Below are 19,239 nucleotides of genomic sequence, written 5' to 3'. Positions count from 1 at the left end.
GTGGCCTTTGAGTTTTTTTTTCTGGAAGCCCACCCATATAAGCCACAATTGTGGACAATTTGTGGTCACGTGCACACAATGACTACTCTGTCATAAATTCCTGCAACTGCTTCAGAGTTGCTGTAGGCCTCTTGGTATCCTCTGACCAGTTTACTCCTGGCTCTTTCATCCAGTTTGGAGCAACGTCCTGATCCAGGGAGGACCTGTGTTGTATCAAATGCCTTCCACTTAATAGACTTCACTGTGCTTCTAGGCATTGATAAAGCCTTCGAATTTTTCTTTTCACTCATCTTCTGAGTTGTGCCTGTCTACAACTTCATCCTGGATATCATTGGACACAGTGTCTTGCCATCTATAGTTGATTGTTTCAGTTGCACTACCAGGGACTGAAATGTTACAGTAAAGCACTTTTCAAGCTGAGCTAATCAAAATGACCACAGTTGAAAGTCAAATGGCCTTTTGTGCCATTGAGAAGGGGATTAGCTACACCGGATTGAATTTACAAGTAATTTTTTAGGAGGGGGTGATCCTTTTTCCAACTCAGGGATTCAGTTTTTGAATTTTTTGTTTTATTCTGACATGTTGGTGTTATATCTTTCACTTGGATGTTATAAATTGCACTGAGTAAATGCAGCTGGATAAAACAAAAATAAATAGTGTGTCTTCATTTCTGGCTGCATAACAAAATACACCAGTTAGTGCAAAATTACAATACCTTCTGATAGCTCACTCCTTCAGCAAGCTACACTTACCAACCCTCCCAAACCTTCTTGCTCCATCAGTATGAACAGGGGTCGCAGGTATGGAGATATCCTCCACTTGATGATTCTCAGGTATAAGCATCTAATTCAAACACTCCCATATAGGGAAAAGATTATTCATTCAGTTGAGCCTCAACACCAGATTTTACTGGTAGGGTTATAGGATAATGCAGTGGGCGGACTGTGGATAGAGTATAGGGCCATCAGACACCATCACTTTGCCCTGAATGAGTAGTGCCCTTAAAGGCCTCATGCACACTGCAGTTCCAAAATGAACGTTTTACAGGGGTTTCAATCCATTTTTTTTTTCCCCTACCACTAAACATTTCTCTACATTTGTCAGTGAGCACAAAGGAGTTTAGAGACAAACCCCTCCAACATCCAATCAATGTGCATTGGAGATGAGAATTTTGGATGAAATGCTAGGTGTGTTCATCACTTGAGTGTTTATTCATTTTAAAAGGGCAGAATTAATATTCTGGCAACTGAAATGCATGCCCAAGCGCTCAACACGCCTAAACAAGTTTGCAAAACCATGGTTTGGGCACGTTTTTGAAGCGGCTTTTCCCCTGAAAGGAGAAAAAGTTTGAGAGCCTAAGTGTGCACAGGGATTAAAAAGGTGAAGTGGTACAGCACATGGCAAACCATGTTTAAAATTTACAGATTCACATCATGACTTTTTACCTGTTTCTGAACCTACTAACTCTAGAACCTTCTCTTCTGCCACAGGAGGCTCTTGTGCTGGTTCCGGGTCTTTTGCTTGATCTGGGAAAAAAGAAAAGAAAAGAAAAGGGGGATGGATGACGCATAGATTAGAAGCAAGCCAAGAGTCATGCAGTCTTATAGGGATTTGTACAAAATGTCTCAGCAGTCCAATACAGAAGGTATGCAGGATGCAGCTTCACCATAGACAAATGCTGTAGAACAGCCACTGTTAGATGTGCCAAGTCATGCTTGGCCCAAAAAACTATTCAAAAATCACATGACAGCTTGAATTTTAAGTGGTGGTAAAGGCAGGTGTTTTTTTTCTTTTTTTAACCTTAAATGCATTCACTGTATTTAGGGCCAATTCACGCCAGATTCAGTTCCGTGCAGTTCCGTTTTTTTCTGCCCCAATACAGTCAGTTCCGGTCAGTTTCCATTCAGTTTCTGCACCAGAAACTGACTGCATGGGGTGAACTAGGGCCATTGGAATACATTGAAAACACTGTGCATGCATTTTTAGTGCAGAAAAAACCCAAACATAATATACAGGGATATAGGAAATTATTACACGCACACGCAGTGGATGGACTGTTGTCTCTATTTATTACCTTATCAAGTATGCAAAAATGGCACAGTTCATGGACAGGCCCATTCCAGAAAAAGAACATGTTGCATTTTTTTCCGGGCACTGGACTGTACCATAATGTGGTAAAACTCATCAGAAATGCACTGGAACACATCAAAAACACACTGGACCCCAGTCCAGTGAAAACAAAAACCATCTGGAATGTATCAGGAAACCCATCAAAAAAAAAAAGCGCATGCAGAAACATTCAGGAGTGGATCTGGAGTGCGTTTTTTGCAGTCTGAACCAATCCCAAGACAAAAAAACCTTCCATACTCAGATCCCCAGCCCTCCCCAAAAACGTACCCAAGCCTGATCTTAATCTTGATCCAGTGCTGTGCCCAAGGACTATTGGCTCCTGCTGCTGCTGTTAAAGCCAGGGAGCAGGGGGTGGACCTAAGCCATGCTGTGCGTGTTAAGGGACACAGCCCAGCTTTGGGAGCAAGCCTGCACAAATGACCCCATAGTAAGCATTTGTTATGGGGCAGACACTAAAGAGGAGGAGCAGAGAGCCACAGCAGGGGATCCCAGAAGGGTTTTTTTTTTTTTTAATTAAAACAAAGCTTTACAATAATTTTAAACTTTAAAATCCTATTCTACCAGCTGGCAGACAAGTGGATTAAGCTCTTTGACAGTTCTGGTCAGCATGCAGTCCCCATTTGTTAAAGAGCAGGTCTGCAGAACGGTGTTCTGTTTCAACAAAGCTGGGTTATCCCTTAAAACCCGCTGGGTGGTGTGATCATTGAAACGTCTGCCACGCAACATTTACCCGTGAATCCTTTTACTGTTGCATAGCTTTATTTACAGTTCAGATTTTTAATGATTTCATAGCCTGCAGCAGAGCACTGTAAAACTAGTATCAACTCACCTTCTGTACCTTCTGCTTTGGGGGTAATGACCTTGTCTTTGGTGTCTGTTACATTTCCATTCTCCGAATCGGTGGTATTACTTTTTTGCTTGGGTTTAGGTTTAGGTTTGGCAAACTTGGCTTTGTTCAACAAGTACTGAACTTCCCTGTCAAGAGCTCCAAGCTTTTGCTCAATATCCTTGGATAATAAAACAGGTTTTTCTGTGGCAGGCAACTTGGCTTGCTCTGCTAAAGTTTCATTCTTCCATGCCTGTTGATACAAAAGGAATTTTACAAAATTAAGAAAAAACATTAAAAAGGTGAAAAAATTTATCTTGGTATTGAGTCCCCATAATGGGTCTGTATCCACATTGTATGCCCCATTATCTGGTTCCCTGAGCTTTCACTTCTATAATGTTCCAGTACTATCCATTCTGAGCCCACTGTATTCCTATTCACTCATACAAGAGCACAAAACGCTTTAAAAGTTGTTTGAAGCTTGGCTGCAGGTACCATTAGCCACTTCCCACCCGCTGTACGTTTATACATGTCCTTGGATGGCAGGGGGGTGATACCTTTTGTTAAGGGCCAGCGATTCTGCACAAAATAAAACTAAGCTAAGCTGCTGGATTACTTTTACAGGCGGCAGAAGGGGGACCCACCCCCTCCTGCTGTGTTTACTGGCCTATCCCGTGTTAGGAGAGGCCAGTAAGGATACAATAAACGGCATCCAGCTCTGGGCACACAGATGTTGTTCCTCCCACTGTGCGATGTCAGAAACAGGAAGCAACAAGGATTTCATCACTTCCTGTTCATCTGGCTGTTAACGACCAGTAATGATCTGTGTCTGGTTGGCTCCATTGGAGGCCAGAGGAGAGATCTGGAGGTCTAAGACCCCAGATATCTTCGTAGCATAGGCCGTGACAGGTCCTCTCCATTACAAGGGATTTTCTTTCCTTGTAATAGCAATAAAGTAAAAAAAAAAAAAAAAAAAAGTAAATAACCTTTTTTTAAAGTGCCTCATTCCCACACACAAATGCGAACATGCATGTACATCCCAGACACATATGTAAATAGCGATCGCACTACCCATGTGAGGTATTGCCGTGAACGTCAGAGTGAGTATTCATTTTAGCACCACCACTTCCTGTGCAACTCTAAACTGGTGACTTGTAAAGACTTTTAAAGTGTTGTCTAAGGAGTTTTTCTTTTTGGTACTGTAATTTGACGCAGTTCCACTGGCAGACAATTTTAAAGCATGACATGTTTGGTATCTATTTTCTTTAGCATAACATTGTCTGTAATAATGTAACGGGTGCTTCGCACTTCTTGCCAGCCACCACCAAGATGACACAGGTTCTCAGAAAGGAGAGAAGCCTGTCAGCTCCTGCAGGGGAATTCTCCCCTACCACAATTATTCACCATGTGTTCACATAAGAGCTTACAGGCTGCCTGTTCTGTTCCCATCCCTGCTTTCCTATTGGCGGGGGGAGCCAATGAGCAAGAGCTGCAAAAAGAACAAAGGATTGTGGGACATGTAGTACCCAACAGCCTCATAGCTTTCTATGGCGGCATGACTGCACATCCCAGCCTGCTCTAGGGGACGATGACGACACCCAGAGGCTGACAGGTGCATTCTTTAGGTGCACCTATACAGACGTGAAGTGTTCCAGTTGTGGGGTAGCCAATCAGGCTACGTGAAGAGCCTGCCTGTTTCAGGACATTTTATTTGGGCCTTGCCCACTGGATTGGTGAGCGGGCACTTACCCATTTTACAAAAGGATACAGAGACACTGCATGCAGGAAACGTTGCCTATACCTGTAGGGCCGGGTCACTCTTACACCCTGCTAAGCAGTCTTTGTCCGCCTTGCTACACAGATGCGGCCATCATACTGCATTTTCACTCTACCAAACAAGATTTCTAAGGGCACCAACTAAAGTGGTTAGCTGAAGATTCAAGGGCTTCTTCCAACGGACTTACATTATTGGTATGAGTGAGGTAATCTGAACTTAAGAGTTACATTATTGAATGCTGCATTAGGTACACAGTTTACCGTTTTCTGGGCCTGTGCTGTCAGGGGACAGAAGAGAGAAGTCGGCAATAAGAAATGGTCATTCTCTGCTCTGCCTGGACTCCGAGCCCAATTTAAGTAGAGGTGACCAGTCCGTTTAAGGGTCTGCCAAGTGTTTGCCTCTGCACACGGGGTTTCTCACCTTGAGGAGTGCCCTAAAAAGCAGCCATACAATACCATTGAGTTCTACTGCTCCTGATTTCAGTATTACATGGTTAATTTACATAATACGTTTGTCTATTGTTCAGATATACTGCTGCTTGTTCCCATGCTAAAGAAATTTATCAGTAAAGACTATTTCTGTGTTTTACTATAACGAGACACTTGTTACAGTAAAACATTGGTGGTGTTCACACAGTATTGCCAGGTGTGCCAGAGGGGCTGAGACTGTTCTTGGGGTTGAGAGGCAGAGTACAGAACCAGATATACTCAAGCGGCTCCTCCAGGGGGGAAGCTCTACTGTACTTTTACCAAAAAAATAAAAAATAAATTGCATTGCATTTGTGCAATAAAATGTACAGTTGTGCTCATAAGTTTACAAGCCCTGGCAGACTTTGATTTTTTTTTTTGGCCATTTTTCAGAGAATATGAATGATAAACATTTTTTCACTCATGGTTGGTGTTTGACTGAAGCCATTTGTCAATCAACTGTTTAATCTTTTAATCATAAATCACAACAGAACCCACCCAAATGACTTATCAAAAGTTTACATACCCTGGCGATTTTGGCCTGATAACATGCACACACATTGACAACGGGGTCTGAATGGCTATTACAGGTAACCATCCTCAGCGGTGATCAGTTTGCTTGTAGTGGGTGTATGAAAAGGTCAAAGGAGTTTCTGGACTCCTGACAGACCCTTGCATCTTTCATCCAGTGCTGCACTGACATTTCTAGATTCTGAGTCATGGGGAAAACAAAAAAGGATCTGCGGGAAAAGGTAGTTGAACTGTATAAAACAGGAAAGGGATATAAAAAGATATCCAAGAAATTGAGAATGCCAATCAGCAGTGTTCAAACTAATTAAGAAGTGTAAAATGAGGGGTTCTGTTGAAACCAAAACCACGGTCAGGTAGACCAAACTAGCATTTCAGCCACAACTGCCAGGAAAATTGTTCGGGATGCAAAGAAAAACACCACATAACTTCAGGTGAAATACAGGACTCTCTGAAAACATGTTGTGTGGCCGTTTCAAGAGCCACAATAAGGAGGCACTTAAAGATGGGCTGCATGGTCACATCACAAGAAAGCCATTACTATGCAAATGCCAAAAAAGTATCCCACTTACAATACGCCAAACAGAACAGACAAGCCTCAAACCTTCTGGCAGAGTAATTTGGAGTGATCAAAATTGAGATGTTTGGCCACAACCATAAACGCTTTATTTGGAGGGGAGTCAACAAGGCCTATGATAAAAAAGGTACACCATTCCTACTGTGAAACACGGAAGTGGATTGCTGATGTTTTGGGGGATGTGTGAGCTACAAAGGCACAGGAAATTTGGTCAAAATTGACAAGATGAAAGCAGTAGGTTATCAAAAAATACTGGAGGAACATTTGCATTCATCAGCCAGGAAGCTGCTCATGGGACGTACTTGGACATTCCAACATGACAAGGATCCAAAACACAAGGCCAAGTCTACCTGTGATTGGCTACAGCAGAACAAAGTAAAGGTTCTGGAGTGGCCGTCTCAGTCTCCTGACCTCAATATCATAGAGCGACTCTGGGGAGATCTCAAATGTGCAGTTTATGCAAGACAGGCCAAGAATTTCCAGGAACTGGAGGCTTTTTGCCAAGTGGAATGGGCAGCTTTACCATCTGAGAAGATAAAGAGCCTCATCCACAAATACCACAAAAGACTTCAACCTGTCGATGTTAAAGGGGGCAATACAAGATATTAAGAACTGGGGTATGTAGTAAACTTGATCAGGGTCATCTGGGTAGTTTCTGTTGCGATTACAATTAAAACACAGTTGATTGATAATAAATGGCCTCAGCCAAACACTAACCATAAACGAGAAGTTTGTGTTGGCATTCATATTCTCTGAAAAATGGCCAAGGAATCAAATTCTGCCAGAGTATGTAAACTTACGAGCACAACTGTATGTTGTCCAAAAATATGCATTTGAAAAACTGCTGCGCAAATATCAATTGACATGAAAATATGGAATGCCCACCATTTTGTTCTCTAGGGCGTCTGCTTAAAAAAAAAAAAAAAGATAATATTATACAATGTTTGGGGGTGCCAAGTGCTTTTCTAGCACACACAAAAAATAGATTTTTATACACGTAGAGTATTTTCAGAATTGGCCAGGACTTAAACCACATTTGTGGTTGTCCGAGTCAAGTCTGGTCTGCTTTTAGCCACTATTTGAAACTGAACATTGACTGAAACAGAAGTCAATCTGGCTACTAGTAAAAGTAGCTAAGAACTATTATAAAAATTGATGCTCTTGAAAAACATTTTAAACTACGCAACACACATAAATATCTGAGCCTAATGCATGGATGTGCCCTTATGCACTTGGGTTACTTCATGACAGCCAGCATTCAAATTCGATTAAGGCACACATGATGGCGATTGGTGGCCATGCAGAAGCTGATTTCTTTGTAAAAACAAGGATACAAAATACACTATGTATTCTTCAAAATAATTGGTCCCCTTACCGATGTCTCACTGATGAGCTTTTCTAAAGTACTTAGTTCAACATCTGTGAATATCTGCTCATCTTCTGGGATCTTTTTGACAGTCCTAAGGAGGTAAAACCATAAAGATTGAGAAGGATTATGGGAAAAGATAACAGCAAGAAGTTAATCAAAGAAACTATGCAGTGAGTCCCATGTTCTTCCCCATATCTTGCAGATTATGAGGCAGAAGGTGGCAAGAATCACTAAAGGTAAGGTCCACATTTGAAATTTCATTATAAAATACAAGTGTAAATTGAAAGGGGGGGGGGGGGGAGGGGGGGAGGGGATAAAAATAAAAAAAGCAACAGTCCACCAGTATGTCAATTACCTCTCAGCAGCTGTTAACCAAGGGAAACGCTTGCAATGGTCAAGAACACATTACACACACACACACAAAAAAAAAAAAAAACACAACAACAAACACCCCCCCACACACAAAACCTCCCTGCAGCCGATCTTTCCTCATTACCAACTTACCACGACTGACTTTACATGCTTTATTCTACACTGCAGTGTGTGTCACCTTGGTAGAGGCAGGGCTTTTGCTTACTCATGTCAGAGCCTCCAGCAAGAACAGTGAGCAGCACAGTAGTGACATTAGCCAACCTCACGCCAAATATCCAGAGATGTACAGCTATAGCACTGTATATGCCCAGGTGTGCCTAGGCACACTCCTACCAGAAGTAAACTGCTATTTTCCAGAAAGAATTGGTACAGGCAGACATCCTTCGTCAGATTCTTTCAATTGAAATGAACAAATTTTCCTGCATCTCGTGACCTGGAAGAAAACCACCACTCCAGAGCTGACCCGATCTTTGGATTTGCATTGACCGATTGAGGTACAGACAGTTGGCTTTTGTCCCAGGATGACAGAATATTAAGCTGCAAATTCCTGGAGTGGAAGTAGACATACAAAACTCCATAGAAGAAAGACACCATCTTCCCCAGTGTCTTCATGCAGAAACAGATTGGAGGTATTTTTTTTTTTTTTTTTTTTTTTTGGGGGGGGGGGGGGGCCTTCAGGGACTCCCTCAGAAAAGTCTTTTATCTCAGGTAGAACACCACATTGAACAGAGCTGTATTTAATAACTAGGCTATTCCACATACTATGGTGGAACCAAGGCTGATTTTTGGAGGTTCAGTACCCAACCAAACCACTCCAGGTTCCGTCTGACAGAGGTTTTACGTTAAGTCTGAGCAGATTGCTCTTAAAGCAAGCTGTCTAGGTACCACACAGTGGGGATATGAAAAAAAACTCCACAACAATTCCACAACCAGCGACAACACCTTGGTAATCATTCTGGGGACGCTGGACATGCCAAACAGTAATCCTGTCACCACAAACTAGTAGTGGTGATCATCTACAGAGGAGCTTTAGAAAGCTTTGGTGAGGCTGAATGGTTGGAACATGCAGGTATCCTTGATATCCAATTACATGAAGTCTCCCTGAAATCAATGGCTAAGTGGATTCCATCCTGAATTTTTGCACCCGTGAAAATCTGTTTAGGACACTCAGGCCAAAGGTCATCATTTGGCTTTGGAATCAAAGTATGCGCAGAAGCTTTGAAACCTTTTTTGGAATGGATGTGAAGATGCCCTGAAAAAGCAACCCTTTAGAGCTGCAAGGAAAGCCACTCTTTTTAACCACTTGCTTACTGGGCACTTAAACCCCCCTCCTGCCCAGACCAATTTTCAGCTTTCAGCGCTGATGCACTTTGAATGACAATTGCGCAGTCATACAACACTGTACCCAAATGAATATTTTCCCACAAATAGAGCTTTCTTTTGGTGTTAATTACAGCTGGGAGTTTTATTTGCAAAAAAAAAAAAGAAAAAAAAAAAAATCATGTTTAAATAGTTTGTTATAAAATTTTGCAAACAGGTCATTTTTCACCTTCATTGAAATGCGCTGATGAGGCTGCACTGGTGGGCACGGATAAGGTGGCACGGATAAGGCAGGACTGATGGGCGCTGGTAGAGGACACTGATGGGCACGGATATGTGGCACTGAGGTGCAGCAATGTTGAGGCAGATTGTGGGCACTGATAGGTGGCACTGTGGGCACTGATATATGGCACTGCTGGGTGGCACTTTTTAATATCTGGGTGGTACTGGCAGGGGGCAGGTGGGCACTGATAAGCTGGCCGTGATCGGGACCGATGTCCCGATCCGGGCCGCCGGTGATCAGCTTTTTTTTCTCTCCTCGCGCTGTCAGCGAGAGGAGGAAAAATAGCCGATTACCGGCTCTGTTTTGTCACATGATCAGCTGTCATTGGCTGACAGCTGATCATGTGGTAAGGGGTCGGGATCGACCCCTTGCTCGGATCCGTGATCAGGCGAGTCTCAGACTCGCCGATCGCAGAGCGCGCCCCTCAGAGGGCGCGCAGGCCGCTCGTGCACGGGACGACGTCAATAGATGTACTCCGGGCAAAGCAGGTCCGCGCTGTAGCCGTCATTCAGCTATAGCGCAGATCTCTAGTGGTTAAAGTTTCACTGGTTGCTCTCTCTTTCCACATCCAAGGGTTCGTCCTTTGACACCCCATCCTTCCACATCAACGGTGAGAGGTTGCACACATTTGTGGCCAAGCCCTTTGTACAAACTAGATAAGGCGAATCAATCTTTTCCTGAGGGGTACCATTACAGGGTGAACTATGTAGGTGGGCCTTACCTACCCCATGTTTTCTGGGAGCCCCTTAGGAGTCAGGACTCAAAACACATCCATCACCTCAGAAAACTAGCACAAAGCAGAGGCTGTATGGTGCTGTGCTAGAAGAGAAACCCGGATATTTTTTGGCCAGTGTCCATTCACTTGAAGCTGGAAGCATAACCCAGTTATTACAGATATGAATAAACCATGTTTCCTGTGGTATCTAACTCCTAAATGCAGCTGTTAACCAACTCACTCAAATGAGCGGTATCTTTTATTTCAGTCTATGTAGACAAAAGCTTAGTCGCATATCTCCCCTTTCGGCCCCACATCCAATCGCTTTCCAAAGCTTGCCACCTCAACCTCTGCAACATCTCCAAACTACGTCCCTTTCTAACCAAGGAAACCACAAAGCTTCCAATTCACTCCCTGGCTATCTCTCGCCTTGACTACTGCAACTCCCTCCTCATTGGCTTACCTTTAAATAGACTATCCCCCCCTTCAGTCCATCATGAATGCTGCTGCCAGACCCATCCACCTTACAAACCACACAGTGTCTGCTACCCCTCTCTGCCAATCCCTCCATTGGCTGCCACTTGCCCAATGGATTAAATTCAAAATACTAACATTAAGTTACAAAGCCGGCCACAACTCTGCCCCCAGCTACATCACTAGCCTAGTATGAAAATACCAACCTAATTGCCCTCTTCGTTCCTCCCAAGACCTCCTGCTCTAGCTCCCTCATCATCTCCTCCCATATATGCCTCCAGGACTTCTCCCGAGCCTCGCCCATCCTCTGGAATTCGCTACCCCAATCTGTCAGACTGTCTCCAAAAAAAAAAAAAAAAAAAACTTTCCTCTTCAGGAAAGCCTATCCTGCCTCCATCTAACAACTGCACTATTTTCTCAATTAGTTCATCCCTCACAGCCATTATCCTTTTGTATAACTTGACCCTCCCTCCTGGATTGTAAGCTCTAACGAGCAGGGCCCTCTGATTTCCCCCTGTATTTAATTGTACTGTCTGCCCTAATGTAAAGCACTGCGTAAACTGTCAGCGCTATATAAACCCTGTATAATAATAATAATAATAATAATAATAATAATAATAATAAGCACAGGGCAATCAGGGTTCTCCAAGTGCATTAAGCCAGCACCTGTCAGGATGAATGCCTTCACAGAGTCAACTACAGTAAAACTAATAGGGCACTACAAGTAAATAGGATTACAAACGCCCAGCACTCACTGCCATCTAAATAAGTCAGACAGTGATTGTAGACTGAACTTACTTTAAGAAAATGGTGGAGTGGTTAAGCAAACTATCCAATGCTGCCAGCCTGTCTGGCCACTTTTGTCGCTCCTCAACCTTGAAAAATAACGACTTGCACGCTTTCTTAAGTTCAGTCAATTTCTCCTTCAGTTCCTGTAAAGATTAAGAAAAAACAAGTTTAAAAAATAAATAAAAAAAAAGTTTTTTTGAACAAAAAAGAAGGCACCTTGCACTGATGCCAAAATAAGCTTCAACAGCAACTGAAGTTTGAGATTGAGAAACAGCTGGACCCTTGCAAAGACCCTCAGGTAGAGGGGGGGCTGTAAAATCCTTTTCATTGAAGTAAATCAGGGGACACAGAGCCATAGTAGTTACTATGTGGGTTATAGGCCACCTGTGATGGACAGTGGCACACCCTAAGACAAGAAGTGCACTCCCTATATAATCCCTACTGGGAGTACCTCAGTTTTGTAGCCAAGCAATACACGTGTATACCAAAAGGGAGGAGGGACCTCTGTGTCCCCTAATGTACTTAAAAGAAAAGGCTTTTACAGGTAATCTGTTTTTAAAATCCTGTTTTCTTTTCATACATCAGGGGACACAGAGCCATAGTAGTTACTATGTGGGATGTCCCATAGCAATGGCAACTGAAGGGAGGGAGAAAAACAAAAAAGGTAGGGCATTAAGAGGCTAGAGGACTTATACTGCAGCCTGCTGTACACTACGCCCAAAGGCAATGGCCTCATGACCTTTAACATCAATTTGATAGAATCCAGTAAATGTATGGATTGAAGACCAAGTTGCAGCCTTGCAGATCTGAGCCATAGAGGCCTGGTGATGCACTGCCCAAGAGGCACTAACAGCCCTGGTGGAGTGCGCTTTAACATGAAGAGGAATTTTCTTCTTTAGACCACAAGCTTGAACAATCACTTGACAAATCCATTTGGAAATAGATTTTGATGTTGCTTGTCCTCTTTTAGGACCTTCTGGCAGGGATATCCAGAAAAGGTCATAAATAATAAAGCACATGAAAGGAAATCTTCAGAGAGATATCTGTAGGCACATCTATCCACCCAAGGACACTAGCTAATAAAAAAAAAAAAAAAAAAAAAACTGTTTTAGCTTAGGTAAGAGGGATTATGCCTGGGCAGAAAATGCCTGACTTTTTTCTGCCATTCACTTGAAGGTGACAGCATAACCCAGGTAGTCATGAACAAGAAGTATTCCGTGTCCTGTGACATGCAAACAAAAGGGTACAATTAACTACTGACAGGCCATTATGGACAAGTGATCTTGCGTCCAATCATTTGTTCAAACTATGTAGCACATATGGCTGGTCAAAACATCACATTAAGAAAATGAAGATTAAAACAAAAAACAGATTAAAGACAGATTAAAATTACTGTACCTTGGTTGAAGCTTGATAACCATCCTCCTCTAGCCATCCCGACACCTGTTGAAGCTTGCTGGAAATCTCTTCCCTCTGTTCCGCTGTAGAAACTTTTTTAAATTCCCTCTGTTCAAGCTTGAACTATAACAAGATGTTAGAGTACTTTAAGTATATACTGACTTTAACACAAAGCGTTTAATACAGTTGCTTTAAGAAGATCTGCTACTGACGGCTTAGTGCCAGGTGCCAAAGCACATCTTCAGAGGTCTAGTTGAGTCCATGGGTAGTCATAATTTAGTATGCAAGTATGTATGCATGCATAACACATACACTTCATTCTATTCTTAAAGAAAAATAAAGTGTGTAAGAAAAACTTCTGGAGGAATTGGTTTCCTCCTCACGCTGCAGAACTGTGCAAGATAAGATACTGCAATGCATGCGTTATTACACTATAGTGCCATTCATTGTATAAGGCACCCCAACACAATGAAGTAACTCCAAGGCCACATACATTGCAAAACTGATAATGCACTACCACGCGATCGCTTACTGCATTTGGAAGAAATAAAAAAAAAAAAAGCATGCTTTTGGTCCATTCCTGTGTGTTGGCAGCCCATTAAAAATATATAGGCTGCCTTTATGCAACATGCTATATAAACCGGTGACACACGTGTTAACAGCACACAAGAAGAGACATATGAATGGGCCTATACCCATTTTCTCAAAGGATGGTGCTGGAAGGGAGGCAGAATTATAAAAAACAAAAAAGATTTTGTCTGGAGTTGTGCTTTAAAAAAGGAAAGCTATTAAATAAAAAATAAAATAAAAAAACTGACCTGTGTCTCAAATATAAATGCCTCCAGGCTATTTGCTGCTTTTTCATGTTCATGCTTCTCAAAATCTCTTTCAGTCAGTTCTTGTAATCTGAAATAGTAATGAGAGGTGTTAACCCTGTATCATGTTTATTTCATTTCTGAGGGCTTGTTCACACCATGTGCAAAGAAATGCTTCATTTGTTTCCTATGTGCCCTGTTCACTCCAAAACAGCAGGTTTGCATTTTTCCACACAGCTCTGCACATGAACATGTAAACTGTGCAGAAAACACCATACGGGGGACAAAAACAAAACAAAAACCACCACAAGAAAGATCCCACTGTCACAACAAAACTATTCACCTGTAGCCTCACCAGGCCACACTCCCCATTACTCTGGGCGTATAGAACATTATCCTGATGTCCTAAAGAAAAAAAAGGGTGGGCCAATAACAGTTACCACGTCTGGCCAAGGTCATCCACCCCTTTATCTAGATTTGGCCAGAAGTGGTGAATATAGGTAGCAGGACTATGGGCAGATCGTTTTGTCACCAGGTGTCATGAGTAATGGGAAGATGTACAGTCCACCCACCAAACCCCACATCCAACCAGCCAGAGATGTAGAAAGAAGCCCTAATCCTCAACATAGGAACAATGTGCTTTGCTGCTCATATTCAAGTCTGGTAGAATTTTTCCCCATTTGGTTCCCCTGTATATTCACATCAGACCCAAATCTTGTATTAGAATTGTATACGGGACCCTATGAGGATGCATTTCTGCTGCAGGGTTCATCATCTGAGACCCTAAATCTTGTATGAGCGATGCCCTTGATATTAAGGCAGGTTTTTCTTTTTCCACAGGGCTTCCCTTTATATCAGACTCTAAACATGGATATATAAAAAGATAAAATAAAAATCCTGGATGGAGTTTTTAAGGATAACAAAAAAAGGTAAACGCCAGTCTTCTAAAGCCATAAAAAGACAAAGTGAGGGAGGGGGGGGGGGGGAATAAATAAATAAAAAGCACACAAACTCAGGTCAATGCGCATAAAAACCCTCACTGAAATGTGCTTCAAAAGCCATGTAATCTTGTCTCTGCACCTCAAATCTGCATTTTTTTCCTCAGTATTTATGCACATAATGGTGTGAAGCTAAAGATTTAATGCATCTTCTGATTAGGCCCTCTGATTTCATTTTCATTTGTACCAATTCACAAATGTGTCGCCAACTATGTCCGTTTTGTCAGATGCCTGTAGTTTTCTTGGTAGTACAACACAGCAATTCATATTCATGACTACTTAGGTTTGCTGCCACCTTCAGGTGAATGGACACTGACCAAGAAAAGGCAGGATCCCAGCTCAACCTAGCACAGATTTTAGCAAGCAATGAAGAGGTATGTGGGGAGGGATTTATGCTGAATAACCCGGAAGCGCCGACTCCTAGTGGATAGGCCCCAACAAGAAGAAGAGGAGGCACCTTGCCCTTGATAACATAGGCCCAAGATGGAAAATCCACCTAGAAATAGTTTCTTGAGAAGCAGCCTACTGCTTGCGAGAACCCAGAGGGAGAACAAAGCGGGAACTTGACTGTCAAAAAGAACCGGTAACTTCAGAAAAAAACTTAAATGCTTGAACATTCAAAGTGAAGCACCTTCTCACTAGGATGTTTAGGGTTAGAGAAAATTGCAGACAGTCTCCTGATTCAGGTAGACTAACAAACCACCTTAGGGAAGTAGGAGGCTCAAGTCCTCCTCGTCACTTTAACCTGGAGCAGATGTAATGACAACTAGAAAAGATAACCTTAAGTGTAAGCAGCGACAAGGGAATACTCTAGAAAAAACAAACAAAAGTCACATAGACAGACAGTGGGAGTGCACAGGCAGAACAAACCCCTGTGACACCCTGTAGAAAGGCTTTTACCAACCAATGAGATACAATAAGTGCCCAATACCAAAAACTGATAAGGGCAAGCTTTGCACTTGATGGTACTCAAAGCCATACAAATTCCTGACCCTAGACTGGAGAAAAGCCAAAACATGCCTCAATATATTTTCAGAAGGAAACTTAAGAGACTTGCACCAGGCGACAAAAGGCTTTCCTTGTATGGAGGTACACCTTACTGGAGGCCTTCCTCCAGATCAACTGTGGGTATAGGATTGTATTTTTATTGGTCAAACTAGATGTACTTGTGTTTTTCCAACCCAACTATGGGACTCTGTATAAAAGGTAGGGTCAGAGTCAGAAACAGCCCTATCCCTCAGGACTTGAACTTCAGCCATGCCAAAGCCAGTGAACATAAAGTAGGATGGAAATCTGGCCATTTCAGAAGAGCCAACCGCTTATCTGGCAAGAGATTTACGATGCATGTTGGAATGCCCTTAAACTTTATCCTGTGCAACAGGCAAGGGAGAAGCCGCAGTGGAGGAAAGGAAAAAGATCAGTGTAAATCAGAGAACTCATTCCAAGGCGTTATCAGGACCTCTACTGCAAACACCTGCAGATCCCTGGTTAAGGACAAAACCTGTCTAGTTTGACATCAACTCTTGAAACCAAAAAGGTCCTCATCCAAATCTCTACAAAGCACCTCAGATTCAGCTCCTACTAAGAAACTCGGCACTTGTGCACGCATGTGTATCTCTGGAATTTGTGAAGATGGACCTTTTGCTTGAAACTTTGATGCAATAATCATTATTTGGCTATGATTTTTAGACTATTGGGGTTGCACTTTATCATCACAAGACTGTTCACGTTGAGTAATATTTAGGGAGTTGTGTATACATTTTATTTGGTAACTGCCAATTTGGCATACTGTTAATTATTTTTATTTTTTTCTTTAGCTGAAAGTCCATCTGCCAACTTTCCATGATGGGAATGTGCACTGCAAAGAGGGCCATAACGTGGAGTTTTGACCAAGACCAGGTCTAACCTGCTTTTATAGCAGCACAACTTTTTGTCCTTCCTTGATAATCTATATATGCCATGCAGCCTCTACACTGCCTGCCTGACTTCACCCGGATGGGGAATCCCTGAAGGTGGGACAGACCAGTGTGGACGTAGGGGAGCCAGCCAAATCACCAGAAGTTCCAGATTGTTGATTGGCAAATCCTGCTTTTCTGACCATCATATTCCCTGAACTGAGAAATTCTAGAGGCCAATAGGCTAGCATCTATCGTCAAGATCTTCCAATTCAATTATCTGTGTGGATAGCCACCATTCCAGAGCTGACCTGGTCTTGGGAGTCAGATGCCTTGAAATAGCCAATAACTCCTGATGTTTGTCCCATACTGCCATGACATTGAGCAAAAGATCTCTGGAATAAAACTGGGCTCAAGGGACCACACTGAAGGCAGCAACCGCCTTTCCCAGCACCCTCTGGCAGGCTTGAATCAGACTTTCCAACAACTTCAGGGGGCAGAGAGACAGACCTATCATTTGCAGAAGTTGTACCTTCACCTGTGCCAACCAAGCCCTAGTACTCCAGATGTGGGTGTCAGAACCAAGGCAGACATCTGACAGTTCAGCACCCAAGCAAACCCTTCCAGGATCTGTATGGTCTAATGGACATTTGATGTCCATTTCTGAGCCGATGACTCCCTGAGAAGCAAATTATCCAGGTACCCCTATACCAAGGTGTTGGCTCCAGGTCTGCAGTGCCCCTACTAAAACACTCTGGGGACCAACAATAGGTCATAAAGCCACTGGTAGATCTTCCACTGCAAATCATAGGAAACAATTGTGAGCCTGGAAAATTGGGATAAATGGGTAGGCATCATTGATATCCACCGATGCCAGAAAGTACCCCCGATAAAGCAAATAAATCGCCAATCAAATGGATTACATCCTGAAATTCTGCACTTTCAGGAAACTGTTGAGACCCCCTTGAGGTTCAGAATAGGCTGGACACCTCCGTTTCTCTTGGGAACTGTAAAGAGGTTGGAACAGAAGCCGCAAGTTGTCTTCCTTCTCTGGCATGGTCACAACGAACCTCTGGGACATCAGACTGTCCAGAATCGCAAAGAATTTTTTTTCTAGTGGAACCAAAAGATACCCTTGAGCACAAAGCCTGGGCAGGGAAAGCAGAGAAAATCCAGCTTGTAACCTCTGGACACCATGCTGCAGACCCAGTTGTCTGGCATCTTCAGTCCACACAAAACATAAAAGGCTAACAAACATGAAGAGTCACCCGTTTCTGACCTGTCACCTTCCCCTCTTTAAGGGGTGAATGAGTGCTTTTTCCCACATGCATATTTTGAATAAAAAGGTACCCAAAAGATGGTGCAAACCAGCATTTGTGCTCAAAGTGCAGTGCCTCAATTTGCCTCTTGCAAAGTAGTTCTGCCCAGCCCACAAAATACTTGAGCATAGGATCTCTTTTGGACAAAGCGGATTCCCACCCTTGAAAGCAGCCTTGAGGAATTTTACAAGATATCCAAGAGGAAACTCAAGGCTCTCTTGAAAAAAACTTCCAGGAACTGTAAGCCCTTGTACACACGGTCGGAGATTCCGACAACCAAATCCGTCGGAGCAATTCTGACGGATTAATTTCCGGAAGAGGTCCGGAAGTGATGTTGCATACACACAGTCAGACTAAGTTGTCGGAAAATCCGATTGTACATAACGTGATGACGTTATTTCGTTACGAGGGGACTACGTTCAGGCTAGTAGCCAATAGCTTTGGTCTAGGAATTTGATCCGAGTATGCGTGGCACTTTGTCCCTCGGAGTAGGCTACACATAATTGGAGTATGTCCGATAGGAGCATTTTGTCGGAAAATGTTACAGTCCGATAGGGAGCTAATCTGATCCTTTAGGGAGTACCTGCAAAGCAAACTGTGCATGGGGGTCTTCACTACCTGATAATGGGGCTTAAGAGCCCCACCATCATCCTCCATTTCCCTTCACTTCTGCCTGCGAGAGCTCATGGCTTGCTGAGAGCCTGTAAAATGTTGAAGTGGCAGTCAACCCCTCTGATCCAGTGTCCCCAGTTACTTGTTAGACCCTGTCGAGCTGTGCCAAGCAGGTGCTCTTAATAGAGCCGCTGGCTGTATGAAGCTGTAGGAGCTATAACACGTGTTGCCTGCCTAAAGGAAACAAAAACATGGCAAACTTGCTCCATGATGTATTTGCACATGTGCAGTGTCATTCCCTCCCTGATCTTAAGATCGCTACTACAGTAGAGTTCTCCTTAGCAACAAATAGCCAGAAAAAAGAAAAAAACAAAAATGTACCGGGACACCCTGCATTAATCAAGGCCCACAGGCTAAAGCTTCACCCATCACAGGGAGCATATGCCACAGGGCCTTCAAGGATACGCCCCACAGAGGATAACTGCCCTGGACCTGTAGAGCATCTGGCCAATGATTTAAACTGGTTCACTGCACCAAGGAGATCGCTGTCCTCCGGATCTAGCACAGACTGGCAG

General features: G+C 43.1%; 1 protein-coding gene across 2 annotated transcripts in view; it reads right to left on the bottom strand.

Annotated features, from left to right (window-relative positions):
* Window positions 1-19,239, bottom strand: part of HYOU1 (hypoxia up-regulated 1) — a 64,251-nt gene that overhangs the window by 2,435 nt on the left and 42,577 nt on the right. For both annotated transcript variants that reach the window (XM_077456894.1, XM_077456895.1), the window contains exons 19-24: window positions 13,844-13,931; window positions 13,026-13,148; window positions 11,637-11,770; window positions 7,681-7,765; window positions 2,960-3,209; window positions 1,446-1,526 (exon numbers count right to left, since the gene is read on the bottom strand). In XM_077456894.1, coding sequence (XP_077313020.1) covers window positions 1,446-1,526; window positions 2,960-3,209; window positions 7,681-7,765; window positions 11,637-11,770; window positions 13,026-13,148; window positions 13,844-13,931 — 761 coding nt within the window. The remainder of the gene's footprint in view (window positions 1-1,445; window positions 1,527-2,959; window positions 3,210-7,680; window positions 7,766-11,636; window positions 11,771-13,025; window positions 13,149-13,843; window positions 13,932-19,239) is intronic.

This window comes from Lithobates pipiens, unplaced genomic scaffold (genome assembly GCF_037356315.1).
Source record: "Lithobates pipiens isolate NorthernLeopardFrog02 unplaced genomic scaffold, aLitPip1_a1.2 Scaffold_27, whole genome shotgun sequence".
NCBI classification, from domain to species: domain Eukaryota; kingdom Metazoa; phylum Chordata; class Amphibia; order Anura; family Ranidae; genus Lithobates; species Lithobates pipiens.
The sequence above is the reverse complement of the archived record's forward strand: the minus strand, read 5'-3'. Positions and strand labels throughout refer to the sequence as shown.